Source organism: Sitodiplosis mosellana, unplaced genomic scaffold (assembly GCF_009176505.1).
Source record: "Sitodiplosis mosellana isolate CC-2019 unplaced genomic scaffold, AAFC_SMos_1.0 Smas_scaffold_6191, whole genome shotgun sequence".
Taxonomy (NCBI): domain Eukaryota; kingdom Metazoa; phylum Arthropoda; class Insecta; order Diptera; family Cecidomyiidae; genus Sitodiplosis; species Sitodiplosis mosellana.
The window spans coordinates 6,400,781-6,424,898 of record NW_022601432.1 but is presented as its reverse complement, the minus strand read 5'-3'; the positions used below and the strand labels follow the sequence as shown (position 1 = coordinate 6,424,898).

Here is a 24,118-nt window from a genome sequence, read left to right as displayed (position 1 = left end):
ATTGAACCGGTATCGGTGTCCTTGAGTTAATAAGTGTCGTTTTACATTTTACAAATAACCAAGGGAAAAAAAACCGATAACGACTTGTTTATGACTCAAACGCCGTTTCAAATGAATAAAAGAAAACATTATTCCCATTCAACTTCTACTTCTGATTACTATTTTCAGATAATCCCATTGAGTTAAAAAAAAAGTTGTCATATTTTCACATTTGTTGGTTTATTTTTTATTTGTGCTATAATAATAAGTTGTAAATGCGTTTTTCCAGTTTTCAAGCAAGTGTATTCAATTCGAAATGAAATATTCATACAGTTTTCTATTGCAAAAAAAAAACAGATAAATAGATTGTTGTTGTTGTTGTTGCTTAAATTCATCGCGCTTCAAATTCGATTAAAATTAAATTAAGTCAAACTATTAGGTACGAAATTAATTAGATTTTTTTGTTTCGTCGCTGGTGGATGTCTCTTTCAATCGATCAAGACGTTGCAATAGCGTAGGATGCGAGTGATTCCATGCAGAGTACATCCAATCGTAAACCGGAAAGCCCAGATTATCAGTATTCAGTTTAATGAGCGCTTTGGCCAGTTCCTTGCTGTAGCCAAGTTCTTTTGCGAATGCATCGGCTTGATATTCAAATGTTCGCGAAACAATTGTCATGAAGAAATTAATCAGCGCATTGTATGGACCGAGCACGTAGGAAACGATCAGCAATAAACCGACTAGTACAGGTCGTTCACCGGCACGAAAACCGACCGCTTGATATAATGGATCGTATTTAAATAGATAGGCGAATGTTGCGAACATCAACAATAAATGAAATTGCATGAAAACGATGTTTTTCGTTACATGCCCTAACTTCCAATGGCCAAGCTCATGAGCTAAAACAGCCAACACTTCTTCGTCTTTGCAACCTTTGCCAACCTCTTGATTTTCATTCTCCTTCTTCTTATCGTCGCTTTCCGTTTTTTTCTCTACCGAGGTTTCTCTCTCTTTGGAATGTTCATCTTCAGTCTTAGTTTCGGTTGCATCGTCGTCTTTCTTCTCTGCTTCACTTGATTGTGATTTTCCCTTATTGAAAAGCAACGTATCGAATAGAACGATTCGTTTTGAGCCCCATAGCCCGTAGAAATAGGCATTTGAATGCGCCGACCGTTTGGATCCTTCAACCACATACAGTTGTTTAAGTGGGAATTTTAGCTTGGCGGCCAGCTCTTCGATCGATGTACGCAATGGTCCAACTTCGAGTGGACTATATTTATCGAATAATGGTGCGATGAATACGGGATACAATGTCATCAAAACCAGTGTCAATATTCCGGTGAACAGCCAAAGCCAGACAAAGAAAAAGTCACCGCCACGTTGAACAATGTAGATGACTGCACACGAAATTGGCATTGAAATCAGCTGACCGACGACAAAACCTTTAATCTGATCTTTGACAAAGAATATTGGCGTCTGCTTATTGAAACCATGCTTCTCTTCCAGCACAAAGATGCCATAGATTTTGAATGGTAATTCTTTCAGAATTTGAATTGAATTCAGTATGATCATGAAAATGCAACTGATATAAATCTCATTTTGGTCGTCCCAATTGAAGCGTCGCGCAAAAACACGAGATTTATGCCATACAAGGCTCAGAAAACCGAAGTAGAATTCCAACGATACAATCAGTACATCGGTAATGATAGCCTTAAAGATGGCAAACTGCCCCTTATCCAATCCATATACACGAGCCTTCTCAAACGTATCCGATTTTATCACATCCTTCAATTCGGCTGGAACATTCTTCGATTCTTTATATACCTTAACCTAGAAAAAAAAATGAAATCATTGGGCTTCTGATTAAAACACGATACGGACATGATGAAGTGGCACCAAAATTTTCTTCTGAATTCAAATACTTGTACATGCATCTGTACACATTTCTAATTGTATTACATTCAATAGAATTGTGTACGTCGACTAGATTCAACAGATTATTCTATATTTTTTTCCATCGATACTTTGTGCAATGGTTGTTGTTTTTTTTTTTTGTACTTACTTGACGTCGTGATAAATAAATTTCAATGAAATTTTCTACCACAATAAATGCAATGATGGAATACAGAACAACATCTTCGGTCGGTAAAGACATTTTTCTGTTTTGCCGGAAAATGGGACACTGAGAGAGAGAAAAAATAACCACTGTTTGTATGGTATTCGTTAATATCGCATATATGCATTGACGCGATTAAAGCATACGGCGACAATTGACAAGCCGAAAACCGATTTGTTCGCATCACGCACCCGTCACTCGTACATTTCTCATCGGATAATAGATGGCGTCCTACACACTATACATCCAATCTTTTGGAATAATCAAAAGAATTGTTTTCAATTTTTTTCGGGTCACTTCGTTTGTGCACATTTTATCACATCAACTGTTGAGAAATAATTTCGTGAAAAATTGTAAATTTGTTTTTCCAAAATTAAATATTTCGTTTTTTAAAAGAAAAGTAAATCGCAATGGACCTACCAACCGAATATGTGGTCTTGTACTCTGCCATTGCGATTATCATCATTGAGAACTTCATCGAAATCTACCTTTTCCATCGTGTAAGTCATTATTCTGCGATTTTGAACAGAAAAATTGTCAATATTACGTTCTTCTAATGAAAAAAAAAAACATTGATGCATTTTGATTTAAACATGTTTAATAAGAATAAATTTGAAAATATCGACACCAAAACAATTGCTCATGCAACATGTTAGTAGCATCTTAAAGAGGGCACCACTCACATTTGTCATTGAAAACATCAGAGAAAAAGAAAAAAAAAACAATTTTCCACAAATTTAAATAATTTAAAATCGTGTAATATTCACATTTGGCTTACATTTGCTTAGAAATTATGTAAAATGCTTAGGATAGGTCTATTGATTGAGCTATTAAAAAAAAAAATAGTGATGACTCTGTAAATTATCAAAATGTTTTGGCATTAAAAAATGACTTGACGGTAACAAATATATTTACAGAGAAAAAAAAATTCCTCTCTCTCCCAAATATCCATTAAATAAATACGTTTTTCGAATAAATTCGAATTGTACGTTTTTTTTTTCGATTTGAAAAAAAAAATCATTCAAAATACGGAAGGGTTAGTGGGTTTGACCGGGGGAATTTCGTTGTGTTCGAATAGCGTCCATAAATTGCTTCTTTTTACGGGTTGCGGCAAATGTAACGGTATAGTTTACATGGCTGGCATTGTCGGCGATGATCCGCATCTTTCGCGGGTATGCATCATTCTCGTGCAATTCAATGTTCAATATCGGAATGGAAAATAATTGTTCGACGAATTTCTCCTTTTTGGTTTTCTACAGCCGCAATAGAAAAAGAAATTCAAATCATAAATTAAAAAAAAATTCTCTCAACATTTGCTGCTATAATCAGTTGGCTTACCGTGCTCAGTCTTGTTTTTACGCAAACTAATCCCGCTTCGAGGATCATAATGCGGCATTTGGTAAAATCAATGGCAATCTCATCGGAATAGGTGATGATACCAAATTTTCGAGCAAGGCACGATGATCCCTTCATTGAATTCAGTGTATAATTTTCGGTGACCAATTTGTGTAGTTTTTTTATTTCAATTTCGACGCCGGCTATGGTCTTGAAATCATTTGCAAGCAGATCTCTAGCTTTATACTCATTTAAAAGGCCTTCAAGGAATTGTGCATAGTTTGCTATATGATTGATTGGCATTAACAGTAGTGATTCAATATCACTGCAGTCATCATTTGCTTGATTCTTACTATTATCCTAAATTGGAAGAAAAGAGATGAAAAATACGTACTACGCGAATAGAATTGATTTTGCGGAGAAAAAACTAAAGCATCATAACACACAAACACAACAAAACCAAATGTTATCGAGAAAAAAATTGATATGCCCCAAAATACCCGAACAAAATCAGTTCATGAAAACAGCCTTATTCAAAAATGTAATCGTTAAGAAGAAAAGCCAAAGTGAACCCCAAGAGTAAAAGAATAAAACAAACAAAAAAATATGAAATTGACCAGCCACCAACAAATGATATGATAATAGTGTCAAGACAAAGAACCACAAAGCAACAACGAGAATTTTTTGACGGGAAAATTCTTACGGAATTTAGATGAAAATATCGAATCGTTTGGAGAGCCTCATGAATATATGCCGCGTATTTGAAGTAAACGTTGAATTCAGAATTGTCGAGATGATTTTTGATAAGATCACAGATCGTAATTGTCTTCATTTCGCACTGAATCAACTTTGAATAGAATATGTCCGTATGGAATTTGCTGATTCGTCGAAATGCTTTCAGAAATGTGTCTAAATTGGCGCGGAGATCATCTGGCAAATCAGTGAGGTATGTTGTCGTCGCGGTTTTCAGTAGTTGTATATAAAATTTCTCCGCGTTTTGGAACCGTTCGATCAACCTATGTTCGTCACTGCTTTTGTTTTTCGTTGATGAGGAAAGGGAACAAAACGAACCAAACCGTTAAAAATTAGCTCAAAATTGTTTTCACTTACATTTATACAATAATTTCGACTTATCAATACGGCTGTGAAAATATTCGGTAGACTAGTTCAACTGAATAAAAGTGTTTGAATGGTTGGATATTTACTGGTAATTGGTGTACCAGGTAGTTCTCTTTTCCAATTGCGAATCGACACTCTCTGCAAACGGAAAAGATAATGTGATTTGATTTGAAATAAATTAGGATGGCTGTAAACCCTACACTGTAGGGTCAAAATTGATTTAGTCTCAAAGTGTTTGGTTTGAACTACTCACTGCCGCTTTTTGTGCTCACAATATCAGAATTCGTATAATCCGCTGTACTTCTTTGTGATTCGCCGCTAGATGAATCGGTGCTTTCTGCATGAATGGTGGCTAAAGCCAAATCTTGCAGTCCCGGTGTGCTCGCACGGATCAACACTTGCAATGGGCTCAATTCATTTTTAATGGACATCGTTCGGTTTTCTTTAATTCTTCGTTTCTCTGTTTAATTCCAAACATTTCGTTTGGTTAGTCGGTCATTTTCTGTTTTTAAAATGGTGCAACAAATCTCATATCATTTACCTTGTTGAACTACAACAGTCATTGTTCGGTTTAACATTTGAATCCACAGCTGAACGGTTTGAGCATCCGATGAAAATTCGATCTCTTGGTTTCCTTTACGTTCATTGTACAATCGGAAATAATTGCGTTGATCCTCGAATGTAAAACCCAACGTGATGTGTCGAAAGTGGCCACGATATAACAGCTTATTCTTGCTCAATTGCTCCGTATAAATGATGCACTTTTCAAATAGAAATACTTTGCCTTTGTACCGGCGACGCAGATCACTTTTCTCACAGATATCGAAACGATCGACTAGTATGAATTTGCCTTGGCAGAGTGTATGCAACTATAAATCAGAAACAAATTGATTATATTTACTTTCCTTCTTTCATTCTACACATAAAGAGTTTGCGTTTAATGTGTGTGGGTTGATTTAAGTAAATCGGGGAATGGGCTCTCTAATAAAATGATGAATGTAGGAAACAACGAAAAGCCAAAAAAAAAAAAAAAAAAATCTTTTTGTATGCACCAAGTTCAACTCACTTCACATTCGACAATATCATTGATGTTCATCGAGCCATTCACTGTATCCAAAAGACGTTGAATTCGCTTCTCCGCCAAACAACATGCACCTAATTCATTTTTAATACTATCGTCATGCACACCAAATCGCTTACCCAGTTCCGAAAATAGTTGACCCAAAAGCAATTTATATTTTGGTAGCCGTTGAATCGGTTGCACCAAAAAGCTATTCACACCGAGCTTATCGCCGATTTCATTTTGAATCTGTTTAAAGTAGGGACGATGTTCAACGCATATCTTTTCCGATTTTTGATGATTGATCGCATACAAAATGTAAATGTAGAAATAGTCTTTCTGTGGATTCAATAAGAGAAAAAGAGAGAAAAAAAACAAATACCAAAATGAATCATGACAACATTTGATAAAAAATCAAAATCAAAATGGGCGGCAACAACAAAATCAAGTGAATCAAATCAATTACCTCAATGAAATCACAAAATGTATTGCAAATTTTCACGATGTTCATGTTGCACTGTTTGAGTGCCGGATAAAAGATATTCTCATGAAAATCTTTGATGCGATGAACATTACCGAAGACACGATACTGTTGACCACGAAGTATTGGTGGCATCTCTTTTCGAGTGAAATTTCTCATGTATCCATCGATGCCATGGTTTAGGGCCTTAATATACGTTTCCTCGTTGTAGAGCAGCTCTTCCACAGTGTTCGTAATTTGGCTGGAAGTTCAAACACATCAGAAATCGATGAACAATTATTAGATGTTGATATGATTAGAAAAGATTATGTTAAGCAAACAAATATCCTACCCAGACGATATGGATGACATTGAATTGAACGATGTTTGTGACGTTCGGGATGGTGTCGTTGACTGATCCGATGTGTTTGATGAAGTCGATAAGTGCGACATTGAATTTGGCCACGTATTCACTTCACTTAATTCAGGTGGGCTATAAAAAGGAGAAAATGCAATTTAAACCACAACTAAATCAATGGCATGGATTTACTTTCAAAACAATAGTTGGCACATCAAACAAGATAGTATGAACGAAATTGTGTGCGAGCGAGAGAAACAGAGTGAGAAAAAGACAGAGAGAGAAAGAGAGAGAGAGAGAGAGAGAGAGAGAGAGATAAAATTGGACAGATCCAAATTTGAGATGAAATCTAAGCCCCAATACATTACACTGATTAACTAACTAAATAAACAATAGAAATCACTTACACAATGCATGGCAGTGAATAGAGTGCATCATTTGTGTTATCGTCTTCTGACGGTTCGATCGGAACTTTTGACTCAACTGAAATATTGCTAAAAGTGAAAGTGTGCATATTAATCTGCATGCGCCATGGCCATGAAATTAACGTAAAAAAGATCAAAACGTGTTTTATAGTTACCCAATTTTGGTAGTTTCTTCCATTGGCTCGGATGACTTTGGCGGTGGAAAGCTAAGACATTGATCAATGTGTCGGAAAAATGTTGCATTGCCAACATCGTGATCCAGTTCAGCGGAGGCGGATATGCCACTGTTGAATTCACTGGCAATTTCGGCTGTTTCAACAGCATGAAGATGCTCTATGGAACTCTCTCCGGCTATATCGTATGGTGCATGACAATTGTCCTCGCTGTGTGGCTGCAAATCATTTGGCAGATCATCGAAACATGTAACAGCTAATGAAGGCATTGTGTCGAGCCACCAGTTACACTGTTTGAAATTGGCCTCATGCTCACTACTGTATGACGTTGAATCAACGCTGCTGATTTGTTCAAATTGTTTGGCCATTTGTCGGACAAAATTACGTGATAATGTCCCTAGATCTTGCTTCGTATACATTTTTACACTGTTTATCGATGTAATTCTTTATTCCACTTTATTCAGCAGCTCATTTACATTTCACTTACACTTCGATATATCACACAAATAAACCAACATGCACACTCAATCACAAACACTTCAAAAAATGCATAATAAATGAATCAACAATCAAACAAATTAATTTATTCCGAATAACAAACGAAAATAATATTAACAAATCAGCGTTCTGATCGAAATCGTAAGCGTTCGGTCGTTGAGTGCGGAAAATAAACAGTTCTGGATTTGAAGTTAACAGAAATAAAAAGGAGAAACTAAGCGAAAATTAAAATATCACACTTTTAACTTGGCACAGACAATAAAGAACGAGAGAAAAAACAACAACAATAATCAAAAAAAAAATAGTCACAACATTGTTTTTATCGATAATACTGACTAAAGCACCGAATTAAAATAACAGACACACACACATCCCTCTTCCCATTTGGTGGTCAGTTTTTATTCCATTTCAAGTGATTTGTTGGATAAAGTAAGAGCGCAACAATCATTTTGCTACAAAAAAAAGAACAAATGAAAAAAACTCATATGTCACTTGTTGCTGTATTCACAAAAAAAACTCATTTCACATGTACAAACCACAAAATTGGTTCTGGTGTTCACAGTCCAATCCAATGAACTATCAGTCGATCGAATCTGTTTAATCGTTTCCACAAAAATAGTGGGTGAATCTAAACATCTCTTTTAATTGCACTGCACAGAAAATCTTCTTTTTTTTACTTTGAACTCAAAATTGTTCATCATCTTACTACACACATTTCTACGAACGGGGCCTGTGTCAGTAAATGTGTGTATGAGTTTATGGAGATAAAGTCACGATCATTTTACGGCATTTGTATTTATGCCGTTGTTATTGTGATACTGTGCTGTGTTATTGGTGTGACAGCAGCGCGCACTTGTATACGTATGTATTGTATAAGCCATACACACAGTTAATAATAAGCGGCATACATTTCAATATGGAGAGAAAGAGAGAATGAGAACGAGAGGAACTGACAACACGATTTCTCTTTGATAAATACTATATTCGGCATTAGATGCAGCTCTTACATTGCGTTGCATTCATTTCAAGAATATATTTAACCCAAAAATGAGGGAAAATCAAAATCAAAAATTGTCGGTTTGAGTTTTAGCTCGAATATTTCACATGACGCACATAGAAAGAAAATTTGCTGAAAACATTTACATTTTCACTACAATCCAAACACACCCAGAATATATCTTGGAATTTGCGATAAATTTTGTTTGAATCATAACTATTTTCGTCAATAACATCAGCATTATGATGATTAAGGGTTTGAATTTCGGTTGAATGAAACAAAGATCGTTTTCGAATGTCCCATGAAAACAAAAGTGCAATTTATCATACATTTGATTGCGCTTGCAGTTATGGAATAAGCAATCGATCAACGCCACCCAGAGAGAGATAGAGAGAGACAGAGCTCAATAGATAAGAAAATGAATGAAAAGAGTTCAAGAGATAAGAATGAATGAATCACTGTAAAAACGCCGTGTGTTCAACTGGCGGTTCATTCGATTTTCAAACTGCATTGTTTTTCTTTTGCTATAGCTGTAAGATAATCTTCGTTGATTGACTACAAGACTATTTTTACTTGCAAACGATAAGATACGCTTGATGAGCAAAGGAAAATAACAACCACCATTCTCATTCTATTCAACCGATAATATCCGTTAAATTCTTTCCTGCGAAATACTTCCTTCGATATAAATGGGCATTTTATTAAGTAGCTAGTTTAAAAATGTGATAATTCCTGCATTGTAGCTGGGCGATAATTCTTGAGATTGTTGACTTAAAAGACGAACATGGAATGGCCATATCGTATTTAAATTTGTAGTTTGGACTAAAGAGCGAACATCAAGACAGAATAGAGTAGTAGATAAAAATGGCAAGAGCCAACTCAAGTTTGAATTACTCTTAATTGAAATCTCAATCATTTGCAATTTGTTGCTTTCACTGAAAACTGTTTGTCGATCCCACAATCTCTCTTTCGCTCTCCTCTATCTTTCGCTCAATTCAACACACATACAATTGAATGTTATAAATTGTGTATGATGACGACGGTTGTGGGTGCCTGTTTTTTTTGTAAATTAGCTTTTGATAGACATGTTCATCAAACGTTTTACATTCAAGAAATACCTCACACGCGCTGCGTCACACCAAACCCATCCCAGAAAGAAAAAAAAATCGTTTGCCAATTCACAAACAACGATCGATCTCCTGGGTGTATGAAGACGATTCCTTCTCAATTGCTCATTCGGTTTGAATCGATTTGAATTTCGGTTCAAATTGATCGGTTGCAGCTAAATTTACATATAAAAAACGAATATCATTTCCGTCGCTACTTAGTACCGTGAGGTTCATCGAAGCTAAAACTAGTGCACATTTTTATCGAGTGTATCAGAGTGTAAAGATCGATTTTAGGTAAGCCGTTCATCGTGTGGATTATTAGGAAAATCGATTCCTTTTCCATTCATCGGCCATTTTACGACACACAAAAAGCGCTATGAGAAAAAAGAAAATTATTTTAAATCGCATTCAAATTATCAAATGTCGTTATATTGTGTACACATTTTTGAATTCAATATTTGATAAAAAGCCATTTCGATGATAAATCAGTGCCAGAAAGCAATAACAAATAAAATAGAAGTGGAACAGAACCAACGATTGTCATAAGATAGACAATGATTCTTCGATATGTTCTTTGAAAGCAAAACCATTTTTCGACTTTTGTTTTCATTTGGTTTTTTTTTTTAATCGACCTTGTACGATAGCAAAAAAAAATGAAGAACAAATCCAAAATAGAATGTGACTTCATTTGTCTAACGGTATATGGTTTTGAAATAGCCAATCGAAATGAAGTGACGATAAAGCATGTTAGATGTGTGACCGTTAGATAAAACATTTCCATCAAGATAACCACAAAGAAGACATGATAAAGATAAAAATCTTCGAATGACGCAAATCAGTTTTACATACTGTGATGCTTGATGGGAGTACAGAAATACAGATCAACTGTGCTGATTCTGTGAGAGAAAAAAAAATACACGCTAGAGTAGATCATTAAATTTGAATATGGTGTGATAATCAACGAAAGTGAGACACTATTAGCAGCAAATAAGTGTGTCTGATTGCCATCGTGTGATAAATCATAGAGAAAGAGAGAGAAGCTAAGAATTTGTAAAAAAAATGGAACAAATTTCTGTATATTATAGAGCCTAGCAAAGATGTCTGATGCCCCAGCCGATGCACCGCCCGCTGAAGCTCCAGCTGATGCTCCTCCAGCCGAAGGCGAAGGTGGCGAAGCCCCAGCCGAAGGCGAAGCGTAAGTTATGCAACATGCTATTCTTATTAGTTTATGAAAAAAAAGTCGCAAATTTTCATTTATCAAAGTAACTCTCCACCATTGAAATAATAATCACCTCCTATTGTTTGTCGTTACCTCAATTATCACAACCTTCAGAGCACCACCAGCAGGACCAAGTCAACCATCAGAAAATCCAGTCTTTACATTGTTCTATTTCAATGTAAAAGCATTGGCTGAACCAATCCGCTTCTTGTTCGCATACGGAGCTCAAGAATATGAGGACGTTCGTGTAACACGTGACGAATGGCCAGCTTTGAAACCAAGTTAGTAGTGTCACATTTTCATTGTTCACATTCCAAAGACGCAATTAAGATCATCCGCCACTGTGATGCATATTTCACCCAAATTTACTCTTGGTGTTTCTGCGCTTCGATCACACATCATTGTTTCGATTATTACAATAGAGTCAAAACAGAGAAGAAAAATGGGCAATTTCATGCGTATATGATTGGGTTAATTTATTTGATGATGATGATGATGATGATGATGATGATGATTCACGACAATGTCAACGTTTGTTGCATTATTTCACAATTGAATATTTTTGCCTGGAAATTGTTCGAAATTCCATCTGGCGGCCTATTGATTAACGCAGCCAATCGAGCGAAACTCTCAACCGATTACATCAGAAGTGAAACTATGCGCTGGATGGATGAATTCACTGTCTTTTTTTTTCCTCGAAATGAATCGATATATATTTTATTGTGCCAAATAGTTGAATGTTGTTCATGACTCTTGCCACCCTCTCATCCCATTGATCGGTGCGGCCGATGCTGAGAGAGAAAAAAAAACAAAGCACATGCGATAATTCTTTCGCGACATGCATTAAAAATAGTTTTGATTGTTTTGTATTGTTGCCAAAGTTGGTCGTGGATCGAAATTAAAATCGTCGGATTTTGTGATGCGAAATCGATTTTGTAAACCGAAACAAAAAGAAACGATTTCGTGAGAAAAAAAAAGAATTCAACCCAATTCTGCATTGTATTCATTTCAGTCGATACGATTGTTTTCTGTGTCTACGATTACCCATCACACCAATTATTTGAAGGACTTGGGCGACAATGATTCGTATTTTTATATCATATAGCCGACCGAATTGAAATCGATTCACCGAAACGATTCATCAACAACAATCGATCGAAAACTATTTTGATGTAACGAAATTAGAGCGTAGGGACGCGCAATCCGATCATTGCGTGTTCATGTGTGCGGAAGAGAGTGAGAGCATGACAATTGTAAAAAAAAATAGTTCAGCAGATATCAATTGCATAATAAAAAAAAAATCTAGTAGCAAAAATGTCTTGCGGAAGTGAAATTAGAGCATGTGACGTTGTACGCATAGAATTCATGGTGAATTATAATTTCAATATGTTTCCCTCTTTGTCTCTTCGATAGCAATGCCAATGGGACAAATGCCCGTGCTTGAAGTCGATGGACATCGTGTGCATCAGAGCATTTCAATGGCTCGCTATGTGGCGAAACGTGTCGGCTTGGGTGGATCCAACGATTGGGAGAATCTTCTGATCGACACAGCCGTTGATACAGTCAACGATTTTCGCTTAAGTAAGTATATCAGTTTCATATTTATTTAGAATTAAAAGAAATATATCCTTGAACAAAAAACAACACGAAAACACACAAAATGAAAACCGGCGAAAACCCAAAGAATTATCGTTTACACTTGATATAACCGAAGAAATTGCCGTCGTCTCCTACGAACCGGACGATGAGGTTAAAGAGAAGAAAAACATTACACTAACAACAGAGGTCATTCCATTCTACTTGGAGAAATTGGATGCCATCGCACAAGACAACCAAGGGCACTTGGCTCTCGGTCGAGTATGTATTTCCATCACATTTGATTTTCACATTTTCTTTTGCTTTCAATCAATCTGTCTTTATCGTCGCGGTGTCTTATTTTTTCTCCTCATTACAGTTGACCTGGGCTGATGTTTACTTTGCCGGTATTTTGGATTACCTCAACTACATGGTTAAAGCCGATTTGATTGAAAAATACCCGAATTTGAAGCGTCTTGTGAACGGTGTGAATGACTTGGAGCAAATCAAAGCATGGCTGGAAAAGAGACCACAAACCGATGTCTAGATTACTGCCAAACTCTCATTTTATGGCAACCCCGTCCTATACTCACCACATTTTACTATTTAAACAAAAAATTAACTCTTCTTTCTTTTTTAAATTACATTTTCTCTGTTGCCAGAACCGAAATTTGATAACATAAATAATTCACGCATGTATTTTTACAAATATCCACATTTATTTGCATTATTGCAATTTGATTGTCATTTCAATTGCGATTGAGTTGTAAAAACACATTAAATATTAAACAAATTAAATATTACCGTATCCATTTCTTTTGAATCTGCTTAATTTTCAATGATTTTTTCTTCTTCAAAAATTCCAATTATCCATTTTTGCCATTATGATCCATGAACCCATTGGACCTCTTCGCTGATCAACTATCTTCGGGAGAGTGCTTCCAAACAGGTTTTCGTTTCTTGATGAAACTTTGTATTCCCTCCTGCCCATCAGTGGTAGCTGCCAGAAGAAAATTCAAATTGAACTTATTAAAGGAATAAATCGAATGTCATTTATCCAAAAAAAAATAGTTGATCAATTATTTCGCAGCCAAGAGAAGAAACATAAAAGCGAAAAAAAGAGAGAATAAGTTCTTACAAAGCCTCAGAACCGTACCTATGTTGTCGACCATTTCTTGTTCGCCGTATTTCAATGCTGATTTCAAAGTCATTTGGTTTTGTTCGTAGAAAAATCGTTTCCCCCTTTGAATGATTGGTCGACTTTTTGAATTGATGGCATCTGTGATTCTCTTGATTTCTTGGTCTAGTTCAGTTTCGTCTGGAACCACGCGTGTGATCAAACCACTTTTGACGGCTTCGTCAGCAGTGATTGTGTTTCCGGTCAGAAGCATATAGAGTGATTGCTTCAACGAGACGGTTCGAGACACTATAATACCGGGTGTCGAACAAAATACTCCAAAACTCGCCCTGTGTTACAAAAAAAGGTTGAAAAATACATCAAAAATTCTATAAAAATGAAAAAAAATTCTTGATTAAACAAGCATTACAATATCTTTTCAAACACGGTTTTCTCACCCCGGTGTCGAAAATGTGCTATTCTTTGTGCTAACTACGATATCACAGCAAGCGACTAATTGACATCCAGCCGCTGCACTCAATCCGTTTACTTTTGCTATAACCGGCACCGGTGACTGAATGATTTCCAACATTAATTCAGTGGCCTTTTCAAAAACCTGACGATGCAATTGTTGTCCTTTGTCCATAGAGAATTCCTTCAAATTATGACCAGCTGAGAATACCGAGCCATTCGCTGACAAAACGATACAACGCAAATTTTCATCTTGTTTATTGCGCCGTAAATTTGCCAGCAACTCTGTCATCATATCCATTGAGAGGGCATTTCTATGAGTATTTTCAAAACAAATCCATTGATTAATAACTTTGTGACGGATCAGCCATTGGCAATAGCACCTACATTTAGTTTACCTATTCTTTGGGCTGTTCAGAATCACATTTCGAATGCCATTCTTTTCATTGACTAGTGTTAATTTTGCCGGTATTTCGACAGCAGACGAAAATTTACGGAAATTGTTGACCTGTATGTTGACAAATTCGAGATTAAGATTGAAAATATTTAATTTGGATACAAATTTATTGATGACTAAACAGTCAAAACTCACACAAAATCCAGGAGATTTAATGAATTTCAGCATTTTTTTTCTACTTTTTTTTCATCAACACTGATAACAAAAACACACAATTCTATGTGTGCGTGTGTGATGTTTATTTATGTTGTCATTTGTCAAATTCGGTTGAATTGAGCTGAAGTTGGCTCAGCACATTTCGTTCGGTATAAATAAAACCAATAATGATATCTACTGTGAAATCAACACATCAAACGAGAAAAAAATGCTCCGGAATCTAAAGTGTTTGCTTAAATCTTTATCATACCTCCTGAAATACCGTAATATTTATCAAGTTATCAGCGCTTGAAATTTTATAATCCTAATTGTTGAAAACAGTGAACGCTCAAAAAAACCCGTGCGGTTCGCAAACATTCTCTGAGAATTAGGAAATGTTCACACTTTTTACAATTCATGCTGACCTTTTTCTCAGTTTTTTCTCATTCTGATAATCGGATTATTTGTCAAATCAGGATTGAATCCGTTTCTCTCGTTGATTATGGACATCTAATGTGTTCTTTCGATTTTATTTCATCCACACGAAAAATCGTGCCAATTTTACAAATTCCAATATCTTTTGAATATTTTGTCCCTTTTGTGTGTGAATGTATTTTGAATTCCGAATATTTCATCAAATGAATAGTAAATGACTGATATTATCGACAGAATGTTTAGGTATTGCTCTGAGTCCGAGTAAACATCATTAATGAATTAATTTTGTCGATCGATCAAGCGAATAAATTATTTTCTGTCCGTCGATTTGTAATGGAATTAGAATGAGCTGAATGTATTGGCCCTATGTTATTGAGCATTGCTGTATCTGGAGAAAAGGTGAAGCGTAAAAAATGATTCCCATTCCATCAGCCCTGAGTAATTACTAAATCAATTATGCCCTTTTTGGATTTACATGGAAGGAGCACCTGATAAAATGAACTTTTGAAAGTAATATGTTCGAGTGGTCCAAACGAATCATCGACAATTTCGATAATCATAATTCTGAATCATCAAAATTTTATGTGCTGTGCGAGCGAGCATATCTTTGTGTGCCGCACTATTCTCGCTTCAGCGTTATTACGTATTTCACTAACACATTCGCATCGTGTAACCAACATTTATCATTGGATAATTTTTGAAAAGTGTAGGAATGTCATTTGCCGGCAAACATAAGCGAAGAACACTAAACCATATAAAGTTGAGTGCTTCAAACTGTATATATATCTGCGCAAGATATTCCGTTCTCCATTGAGTTGCGTGATTCTCTTCAAAGCAGTCGCATCAATTGTCTCTTCTCGTACCGAGCAAAAAGCAAATCGGTAAGCTATTCTGGCAACAATTTTTTTTTTCATTTTGGAATTTTTAATGTTTGGTACTTCAAATTGGGTGTGACTAGTGTGTGGTTTCAAAGCGTAAAAAAAAGCGAAGATATAGATAGATTCGAAGATAAATAATTATTCGTACGAACAATTCGCGTACTTTGTAGGTTTGAAAGCTTACTTTTATAACTGGTTTCGTGTTCCCAATCGCCACTAACTGACAATGAGTTAGCAATTTTTCATGATTTTTTTTTCCATTTATTTCGAACGCTTTTATTATTCCGTCAAGTACAGCCTCTCATTTTGAGCAAACCAATAACTATATTTTTGCGTTTCGACAATAAAATGGTCAAAAAAAAGTCGACTCGATCGTGATTCGCAATTTCAATAGCTGTATTCTCATATAGTTTAGGTACAGTCGTAATTTGAATTGAATAATATGCATTATGTATTTTGTTTCGTTGATGTTTGTTCTTAAATACAATGAAAGCCATATGACGAACGACGCTGAACAGCAACCGACACAATTTCGATCAATCTTTTCATCAACAAATTGTTCTATGTTTCGCATGGATTGTTGTATGAGTAGTTTCTATTACCGGGTAAATGGCCTTCAAAGTGAAATAGTCCAAAAATATATGAATAAAGAGATTATATTTCCTGTTTTGTACCGAAGATACACACACTTTTCATTTGACGTAATTTTCATCGATGCCTAACATGAAAATAGAGTAAATTTTCACGGCTTATTTTTTTCTCTCACATATTTCAGGAAATCGCCAAAATGTCGCAATCAACATACAAATTGTACTATTTCGATATCAAGGGTTTGGCTGAGTCAATCCGTATTTTATTCGCTTATGGCGGCATCGAATATGAGGATGTTCGCATCGCCAAAGAAGACTGGCCCGCACTCAAGCCAAGTATGTATTTTCTATTAGTGCGTGAGATCATCAAATCTTCCAAACGATGAATTGCATTGTTATCGCATATTCTTTGTGTCCATTTGTAGCAATGCCATTTGGTCAAATGCCGGTCCTTGAAATCGATGGCAAACGCGTGTATCAAAGCATTTCGATTGCTCGCTATCTCGCCAAACAAGTCGGTTTGGCTGGTGCCGATGACTGGGAAAATCTTCTCATCGATATCGCCGTTGACAGCGTCAACGAATTCCGTATGAGTAAGTACCGTTATAGAGTGGCTCCTCTCCAAGAATTGATCGAGTGTGAAAAATGCAAAAATTCCTAAATAATCAATCCGTTGATACTTCCAGAATTGGCTGCTCCATTCTACGAAAAAGATGAAGCCGCAAAAGCCAAGAAAGTAGCTGAAATTAAGAGTGAAGTCCTTCCATTTTACTTGGAAAAATTGGAAAAAATCGCCAAAGAGAACAACGGATACTTGGCTCTTGGAAAGGTACAACTGGTTTACTTTATTTATTTTTTTTCAGAACAAATCACTAAATATTATTTTAAATAACGTTTTTACAGTTGACTTGGGCTGACATCTACTTCACATCGCTGGCGGATTTCATTAAATTCTCAGCTGGCACCGATGCGCTTGCCGATCGACCAAATTTGCAGAAGGTCGTCGATAATGTTAGCAGTATCGAATCGATCAAGGCTTGGTTCGAAAAGCGACCAAAATCTGATTATTAAGCATATCCATCACCATTTTTACGCATTTAAACATTTTTCTCACATTTCATTTTTAAACAGCACAAATTTGATACTACTTTAAATTTCGAAAGAAGATTAAATAAAACATAAATTTTACAGTTTTTCTGGCAATTCGATGTTTCATTCAAAATGTATACAATTTTTTTTTTGGCGACCGTTTTCTTAAAAACGATCAATTTGTTTTCATGGCAAACGATAAAATTAAGAACTAAACATACAATGACGCGCCTAACACAATATACTTAGTTGCGTTCAATTATTATTGAATAATATCTCTAATATTCAAGTATCACAACATAGGGGTATTGCAACTACCATAAAATATATGTATTTCATCAAGTTTATCAAGCTCTTTCTAAGTTTATGCATAGTGTTGAACTTTTGTTCAAGCTCTACCATCGAAATGTACAGTAAAATAATTTACGGGCACGACGTAAGATGGCGTTTTTTCTGGTCAAAAAAGTTGCAATATCCCTTTGTATCACAAGAACAAACCGAACCGGATTCGAACTATGAATGATTTCCCAAAAATTGGAAGCCTTTGAATACTTGCATTACGAACTACGCAAATTAGATTGGAACAGTGTAGAATTATTCAGCAATTGTGCACTTGGCGGCTACAAGCCGCATCAAATTATTGTCAATCATTATTCCAATTCATCGACGTTTATTGGCTGGGAAAAGTGTAGCCTTTTCGTTGTTATGTGTTGGATGAACATGTTTTTGCGACACACGCTATTCTCGCTTTGGAATTATTTAGTCACCAACACGTTCACACTATATGAAGGAATATTGGTGCGGCTAAGTTTTCGTATGCATTAATCTGGAAAATGTCCTTTTTTTCATTGAGCTCCGTGAGTCTCTTCGAAACAGTTGCATCTCGTACCGTCCAAAACCGGGTAAGTTTTTTCTGCTAACAATTAGAACATTTTAAATTGCTCATTTTTACTCGATTGAAAATAATTTTATTTTTTTTTGCATAACACGAATAAGAGTCAGTTCGGTCTGCGACTAGTTTCATTGGAAATGTTAATTTTGAAAACTGGCACTACTCTGGTGTTTGTAAAAACCGATTTAAAACCATACGATGTTAGATAATTAGTAGTGCTAATAAATCGCGTGCTTCACAACTTTGAAAGTAAAGATACGTCATTTGCTCTCGCGTGATTGTATTTGGGTTGGAGGAAACTTTTTTTGGCATGCTGTCTGAGCAAAATGAAACAATGCATTTTTCTTAGTCCAATAGACAAATTTTGTACGTCGAAATCTCAATTTTATAGGTAGATTCTGGCTCAATTCATCTAACTGTAATTAATTAAGACGAGAATTGATCCGAAAATATGGTTGTTTTGACAAAAATGTGATTTTATCGTAACAACATTTGTCTATCGAATTGAGTTCTAATCTAATGGCTCGTTAGAAAAAAAATTCCGATTCGTGTATGTTCGTTGTTCTCACTCTCCACTTATTTGATGAGTTAACAGTTTTTTGTAGCGATTTTTTGTGTGATACTTCTTTTTGTTTTCCCAACGCTTCCATTATTTTGACAATTGTCTATCATATTGAGCAATACAAAAGAGCTACATTCGTTGGTATCTGACAAAAAAAGGGTCCAAAAGATGACTCAATTGTGGTTCGTTATTTTAATATCAACATTTACCATACATTATTCCGTAATGTGGAGTCGCGTCTCGCGATCTAAATTGAATAATATACATTATGTATTTTCGTTGAATGCTTTGGTTCGTTGATATTTGCTGTGGGATAAAAATGAACACGATACGAATGACGCCGAAAAACAATCAACACAAATTCAATCAATATTTTCATGAACCAAATATTCTATATTTTCCACTGCTGTGTATTCGTTTCCGTTAATGGGTAAATAGTGGTGGTAAAATTAACGATGGGAATTGTTTTGGTGTATGCTATATGTGCGAATTCGACACAATTGATTATCGATTTCATTTTTCGCATTCGAATGGGGTCAATTTTTGATGGTTTGTTTTTTCTTTCATATTTCAGTGAATCGTCAAGATGTCGCAACCAACATACAAATTGTACTATTTTGATTTCAAAGCTTTGGGTGAGTCAATCCGTCTTTTGTTCGCATACGGAGCTCAAGAATATGAGGACGTTCGCGTTGCCAAAGAAGATTGGCCCGAACTAAAGCCAAGTATGTATTATTAGTGTGTATGTGTGTGTGAGGTGGTTCCAATCGATAAATTGCATTGTTATCCGTTTTTATTTTTCATTCGTAGCAATGCCAATGGGTCAGATGCCAGTACTTGAAGTAGACGGTAAGCGCGTATCTCAAAGCATTCCGATTGCTCGTCATATCGCAAAACGTGTCGGTTTGGCTGGTGATGATGACTGGGAAGAACTTTTAATCGACAGCATTGTTGCCCACTTCAATGATTTCCGTTTGAGTAAGTATCGTTGTTGCTCCTCTCTTGAAATCATTTCGGTTAGAATATGTGCTAGAGTTGTGGGAATCACTCCTAATAATCTAACTCTTTGATATTTCATAGAAATTTCCGCAATTTTTTATGAACATGATGAAGATGCCAAAGCCAAAAAATTAGAAGCTATCAAGAGTGATACGTTCATATTGGACAAATTGGAGAGCTTCGCCGAAGAAAATAACGGTTATTTGGCTCTTGGAAAGGTACTGCGTTTTTCAATTTGTCAAAGAACAATTACTCTAATGTCATTGAAATTGAATAATTGCAGTTGACTTGGGCTGACATCTACTTCTATTCGTTGTTGGATTTCATTCAATATATAGCTGGCTTCGATATCACTGCCGATCGTCCTAACTTGCAAGCAGTCGTCAACAATGTGACCAGTGTCGAGTCAATCAAGGAGTATTTGGAAAAGCGTCCCGAAACTGATTTTTAAGCACATTCACCTCAATTTTTGCTCGGTTTTTTAAGCACATTTCTCACATTTCATATTTATATGAAATCATAATCAAGCCGCACTCGTTTGATACCACCAAATATTTGAAAATTTTAAATAAAGCACAAAGTGTTCTTTTTCTGGATATTCGGTGTTTCATTTGAAATGACATAGAGGATTTAAGAATACAAACGATTTCATAAACTTCAGCATATTTTCTACTTTACAGTGACAACTGATAACAAGCACAACTACGTCGTTAATTGTGATGATAATTCGTATCATTTTATTTATCAAATTCGGTTAAATCGAGCTGAAGTTGGCTCAGCTCATTCTGTTTGTAATAAACAAAAATATTGACGATAAAAAAAAATGAACAAAGTAAACAAAATGAAGTGTTTTTGGAGTAACGATTACCGGCTTAAATTGTTATCTTGTCTACCTGGGTGTTTATCAAATTTTTATCAGTACTCAAAATGTTATAATCTTCAGAATTAACACTCCGTATTCGCAAACATTCTTTGCGAAGGGATATCCCATGTTTACACTTTTTACAAATCATGCTGACTCTTTTTTTCTCGGCATTTCTTACTGATAAACAAACTATTCGAATCACGATTGAATCCGTTTATCTCTTTGAAAATGGCCAACTCATGTTTACTTTCGATTGTGTCATTCTTGATTTATTCCAAAAGTAAAAAAAAAACGATCAATTTTGTAAACCCCAATGTCATCGCTGTTGAACTTTTTTGTGTTTATTTATAACAACTTCCAGAATTTGTTTTCGATAACGAAATAAGTCATTGTATTTTTGTGCAATTGTGCACTGTGATGAGATCATTTTCGTGCGTTTTCTTTCGGTCCTTTTTTTTGCATTAAGGAACAAATTTGACCGATAGCATTTAATGACAAAAACGCGTCCGCCCATTAAATAATTGTTTACATAGCAAAACTAATTGATATTATCGACAAAATGCTCTGTGAATGTGGTTCTGACTCAAAAGTATCAATCGAAATGGATTTGATCGATCACTCAAGCATGTAAGAAAGCCAATAAATGATATTTTTATCCATCGATAACTAATCGAATTTTAGAAAGAGTGGATTTAACATTAGGAACATAAAAACTAGAATCGAGTAAGCAATTATAATTGCAAGGCCAATTGTGATAAAGTATTCAATAATTTATGTTTGAGTTATTTTATCGTCGTAACAAACAATCGCCTTGGCGAATACATCAACGCTCATTCGATGTCACTCATCAAGTGTAGTCTAATATGGTGTGTGAGTGAACGTGCCCTGGCACAACAAACAAGATAAAGCTATTAAATATTCCACAAATACGCTTGCACTGTGTGCCGGAATGTTTGCTAGCAACCAATACAACAGTACGCGATTCGACAAGTGTGTTTGTGTGTATGGTGTTTGCCGGCAAAACTAAGCGATAAACACTACACTCCTCACACTCACAACATCAACTGATGCGGCACAATTTTTATACGTATAAATCCGCCGCCGAATATACAAATTTCTATTGAGTTTCGTGAGTCTCATCGAAGCAGTCGCATCAATTCTCTCGTCTTTTACCGTACAAACACCAAATTGGTAAGTTGTTCTGGAAACAAATGGAACGAATTCCATTTGTTCATTTTCTCGCAATGCAAATTGGTAAAATTATGAACTTTTTTTCGCATAATTCGAGCGATTCCGATTCAGTTTTTCGTTGTTCCGGTTGAAGATGTCATTTTTTCGAGTAGAAATTGTTTGCCAAAAAAAAATGTGAATTATTTCATGTATTTTTTGTGCGTACTTTGATAAATTTGAAAGTGAAGATACATCGATTGCTCTCGTATAATCGGTTTCAAGTATTCACTGTTCAGTTTTCTCACTCTCTACTACTAATTCAATGAGTTAGCAACTTTTTTGTCGCGACTTTTTTGCTTCTTTTTTTCCCTCTCTTTCATTAATTACATCTCATTTACAGTAACTACAGTTATTGGATTTGATAATAAAATTGTCCGAGTGTGATTGGCAATTTCAATGGGAACGTTTTAGTTAGGATGGTATAGCCGTATTTTATGTGTGTTTAACACTTTTCGTTTCGTATACGTATTTGTTTATTGAATATGGAAAAAAAGAAGCCGAATGACTTCGAAGAGCAAACGAAACAAATGCGTTCAATTTTTCACATCAACGAATCGTTTTGTGTTCTGCATAGATTGTTGCATGCGTTGGTGAACCAGTTAACGTGTGTAAAATGGCAATGAAAAATAAATGTTGAGAAACTAATTTACGTGTTCCGTGTGTTTGATGATTTGCTGTCGATTATTTGTATGTCGTCTGAAAATAGAGTTGAATTTTATAGGTTTGTTTTCTATTCATTTTTTCAGTAAATCGTCAAAATGTCGCAACCAACATACAAATTGTACTACTTCAATGTGAAGGCTTTGGCTGAGCCAATCCGCATTTTGTTAGCCTACGGTGGTATCGACTACGAAGACAATCGTATCGCCAAAGAAGATTGGCCCGCACTCAAGTCAAGTATGTATTTTCCATGTGTGAGGTGCACAAATGTCCAAATCGAAAAATTGAATTGTTATCCGGTTTTTCTTTCCACTTGTAGCAATGCCAATGGGCCAAATGCCAGTCGTTGAAATCGATGGCAAACGCGTGTATCAAAGCATTTCGATTGCTCGCTATCTCGCCAAACAAGTCGGTTTGGCTGGTGCCGATGACTGGGAAAATCTTCTCATCGATATCGCCGTTGACAACGTCAACGACTTCCGTTCGAGTAAGTACCATTTTAAAGTGTTGCATCTCTTCAAGTGTCTCTTTGCGGTTCATTCAAGTGATAGTCTGTGTTACATTTCGCTAACGTTTTTTTTAAATATTCTATAGAAATCGCCGCTGCTCACTACGAAGCCGACGAAACCGTCAAGGAAAAGAAATTTGCTGATGTGAAGAGTGAAGTCATTCCATTCTTTTTGGACAAATTGGAAAGCATTGCCGCAGAAAACAACGGCCATTTGGCTCTTGGAAAGGTATGTATTGAATATGATGACTTGAATGATTTGCTTTCGTTTTGAAAATCAACAAATTGAAATAATTTCAATTCTGAATATTGCAGTTGACTTGGGCTGATGTATTCTTCGTTGGTGTGTTGGATTACCTGAACTTCATGGCTGGATTCGATTTGACTAGCGATCGTCCAAACTTGCAAAAGGTTGTCGATAATGTTAGCAGTGTCGAATCGATCAAGGCTTGGCTCGAAAAGCGACCACAAACTGATCTTTAACCACATACACCTTGATTTTTTTTCTGCGTTTTCAAACTCAAATTTTCTCATATTTCATTTTCGAATAACCTTATACGTTTGATACCATTATGAATTGTATAACATTTTAAATAAAGTAAAATCATGCGATTTTCTACGAAATCATAGTTTTCATTCAAAAAAGCAGACTTTCTTTAAATAGAAATCGAATTTAGTTCTATAAATAGGAAAGATTAGAAAAAATACTCTTTGATAACTTTTGAAGTATACAGCAGATATTTATGATTTTGAAATTGTTGACGAGACGAATACAGTGGAATTAAGAACGAATGAGAGTCAATACTA

The 24,118-nt window shown here is 35.6% G+C and overlaps 6 protein-coding genes across 9 annotated transcripts; 3 read left to right on the top strand and 3 right to left on the bottom strand.

Moving 5' to 3' along the window:
- Nucleotides 1–202: 202 nt before the first annotated feature.
- On the bottom strand, nucleotides 203–2,922 carry LOC129576984 (CAAX prenyl protease 1 homolog). Its single transcript, XM_055463314.1, has 3 exons — nucleotides 2,516–2,922; nucleotides 2,042–2,420; nucleotides 203–1,809 (listed from the first exon to the last, which is right to left on the bottom strand). Exons 2-3 carry the CDS (start codon nucleotides 2,132–2,134, stop codon nucleotides 427–429), a joined length of 1,476 nt encoding a protein of 491 aa, XP_055319289.1. The 5' UTR covers nucleotides 2,135–2,420; nucleotides 2,516–2,922; the 3' UTR covers nucleotides 203–426.
- On the bottom strand, nucleotides 2,832–8,340 carry LOC129576983 (uncharacterized). Of its 2 annotated transcripts, none has more exons than XM_055463312.1 (12): nucleotides 8,060–8,340; nucleotides 7,008–7,975; nucleotides 6,835–6,921; nucleotides 6,422–6,562; nucleotides 6,076–6,331; nucleotides 5,616–5,948; nucleotides 5,091–5,418; nucleotides 4,803–5,009; nucleotides 4,636–4,687; nucleotides 4,134–4,461; nucleotides 3,434–3,790; nucleotides 2,832–3,348 (listed from the first exon to the last, which is right to left on the bottom strand). In XM_055463312.1, exons 2-12 carry the CDS (start codon nucleotides 7,442–7,444, stop codon nucleotides 3,133–3,135), a joined length of 2,742 nt encoding a protein of 913 aa, XP_055319287.1. In that variant the 5' UTR covers nucleotides 7,445–7,975; nucleotides 8,060–8,340; the 3' UTR covers nucleotides 2,832–3,132. The 2 variants fall into 2 exon arrangements, with proteins under 2 accessions (XP_055319287.1, XP_055319288.1); XM_055463313.1 differs by having other exon boundaries at nucleotides 4,134–4,458.
- A 1,295-nt stretch (nucleotides 8,341–9,635) lies between these two features.
- On the top strand, nucleotides 9,636–13,491 carry LOC129576988 (glutathione S-transferase). Of its 2 annotated transcripts, none has more exons than XM_055463321.1 (6): nucleotides 9,636–9,923; nucleotides 10,715–10,824; nucleotides 10,963–11,129; nucleotides 12,262–12,429; nucleotides 12,533–12,705; nucleotides 12,803–13,226. In XM_055463321.1, the coding sequence occupies exons 2-6, from the start codon at nucleotides 10,727–10,729 to the stop codon at nucleotides 12,968–12,970; spliced, it is 774 nt and encodes a 257-aa protein (XP_055319296.1). In that variant the 5' UTR covers nucleotides 9,636–9,923; nucleotides 10,715–10,726; the 3' UTR covers nucleotides 12,971–13,226. The 2 variants fall into 2 exon arrangements, with proteins under 2 accessions (XP_055319296.1, XP_055319297.1); XM_055463322.1 differs by having other exon boundaries at nucleotides 9,647–9,923; nucleotides 12,563–12,705; nucleotides 12,803–13,491.
- Nucleotides 13,121–14,837, bottom strand: LOC129576987 (enoyl-CoA hydratase domain-containing protein 3, mitochondrial). Of its 2 annotated transcripts, XM_055463319.1 has the most exons (5): nucleotides 14,604–14,837; nucleotides 14,410–14,519; nucleotides 13,999–14,325; nucleotides 13,580–13,890; nucleotides 13,121–13,423 (listed from the first exon to the last, which is right to left on the bottom strand). In XM_055463319.1, exons 1-5 carry the CDS (start codon nucleotides 14,634–14,636, stop codon nucleotides 13,341–13,343), a joined length of 864 nt encoding a protein of 287 aa, XP_055319294.1. In that variant the 5' UTR covers nucleotides 14,637–14,837; the 3' UTR covers nucleotides 13,121–13,340. The 2 variants fall into 2 exon arrangements, with proteins under 2 accessions (XP_055319294.1, XP_055319295.1); XM_055463320.1 differs by lacking the exon at nucleotides 14,604–14,837 and having other exon boundaries at nucleotides 14,399–14,524.
- Nucleotides 14,838–15,769: 932 nt separating this feature from the next.
- LOC129576553 (uncharacterized) lies at nucleotides 15,770–23,916 on the top strand. Its single transcript, XM_055461775.1, has 13 exons — nucleotides 15,770–15,919; nucleotides 16,692–16,842; nucleotides 16,932–17,099; nucleotides 17,193–17,335; nucleotides 17,410–17,575; nucleotides 19,679–19,774; nucleotides 19,860–20,027; nucleotides 20,130–20,266; nucleotides 20,332–20,465; nucleotides 22,892–23,040; nucleotides 23,123–23,290; nucleotides 23,398–23,540; nucleotides 23,627–23,916. The coding sequence occupies exons 2-13, from the start codon at nucleotides 16,704–16,706 to the stop codon at nucleotides 23,792–23,794; spliced, it is 1,779 nt and encodes a 592-aa protein (XP_055317750.1). The 5' UTR covers nucleotides 15,770–15,919; nucleotides 16,692–16,703; the 3' UTR covers nucleotides 23,795–23,916.
- LOC129576989 (glutathione S-transferase-like) lies at nucleotides 18,225–20,644 on the top strand. Its single transcript, XM_055463323.1, has 5 exons — nucleotides 18,225–18,497; nucleotides 19,624–19,774; nucleotides 19,860–20,027; nucleotides 20,130–20,266; nucleotides 20,332–20,644. Exons 2-5 carry the CDS (start codon nucleotides 19,636–19,638, stop codon nucleotides 20,497–20,499), a joined length of 612 nt encoding a protein of 203 aa, XP_055319298.1. The 5' UTR covers nucleotides 18,225–18,497; nucleotides 19,624–19,635; the 3' UTR covers nucleotides 20,500–20,644.
- Nucleotides 23,917–24,118: the final 202 nt, after the last annotated feature.

Bases quoted from the DNA above. Each gene is read 5' to 3' on its own strand.
- LOC129576989 (XM_055463323.1), top strand. From the start codon at position 19,636: ATGTCGCAACCAACATACAAATTGTACTATTTTGATTTCAAAGCTTTG. The intron at 19,775-19,859 runs GTATGTATTATT...TTTCATTCGTAG, and splicing joins TTGGCCCGAACTAAAGCCAA to CAATGCCAATGGGTCAGATG. The intron at 20,028-20,129 runs GTAAGTATCGTT...GATATTTCATAG, and splicing joins CTTCAATGATTTCCGTTTGA to AAATTTCCGCAATTTTTTAT.
- LOC129576984 (XM_055463314.1), bottom strand. From the start codon at position 2,134: ATGTCTTTACCGACCGAAGATGTTGTTCTGTATTCCATCATTGCATTT. The intron at 1,810-2,041 runs GTAAGTACAAAA...TTTTTTTTCTAG, and splicing joins TTTATTTATCACGACGTCAA to GTTAAGGTATATAAAGAATC.
- LOC129576987 (XM_055463319.1), bottom strand. From the start codon at position 14,636: ATGCTGAAATTCATTAAATCTCCTGGATTTTGT. The intron at 14,520-14,603 runs GTGAGTTTTGAC...GTCAACATACAG, and splicing joins TTAAATCTCCTGGATTTTGT to GTCAACAATTTCCGTAAATT. The intron at 13,424-13,579 runs GTACGGTTCTGA...TTCTTCTGGCAG, and splicing joins AGAAATGGTCGACAACATAG to CTACCACTGATGGGCAGGAG.
- LOC129576553 (XM_055461775.1), top strand. From the start codon at position 16,704: ATGTCGCAATCAACATACAAATTGTACTATTTCGATATCAAGGGTTTG. The intron at 17,100-17,192 runs GTAAGTACCGTT...TGATACTTCCAG, and splicing joins CGTCAACGAATTCCGTATGA to AATTGGCTGCTCCATTCTAC. The intron at 19,775-19,859 runs GTATGTATTATT...TTTCATTCGTAG, and splicing joins TTGGCCCGAACTAAAGCCAA to CAATGCCAATGGGTCAGATG.
- LOC129576988 (XM_055463321.1), top strand. From the start codon at position 10,727: ATGTCTGATGCCCCAGCCGATGCACCGCCCGCTGAAGCTCCAGCTGAT. The intron at 10,825-10,962 runs GTAAGTTATGCA...CACAACCTTCAG, and splicing joins GCCCCAGCCGAAGGCGAAGC to AGCACCACCAGCAGGACCAA. The intron at 12,706-12,802 runs GTATGTATTTCC...TCCTCATTACAG, and splicing joins GGCACTTGGCTCTCGGTCGA to TTGACCTGGGCTGATGTTTA.
- LOC129576983 (XM_055463312.1), bottom strand. From the start codon at position 7,444: ATGTATACGAAGCAAGATCTAGGGACATTATCACGTAATTTTGTCCGA. The intron at 5,419-5,615 runs GTGAGTTGAACT...TCTGATTTATAG, and splicing joins ATGATATTGTCGAATGTGAA to TTGCATACACTCTGCCAAGG. The intron at 3,791-4,133 runs GTAAGAATTTTC...CTTCCAATTTAG, and splicing joins GATATTTTCATCTAAATTCC to GATAATAGTAAGAATCAAGC.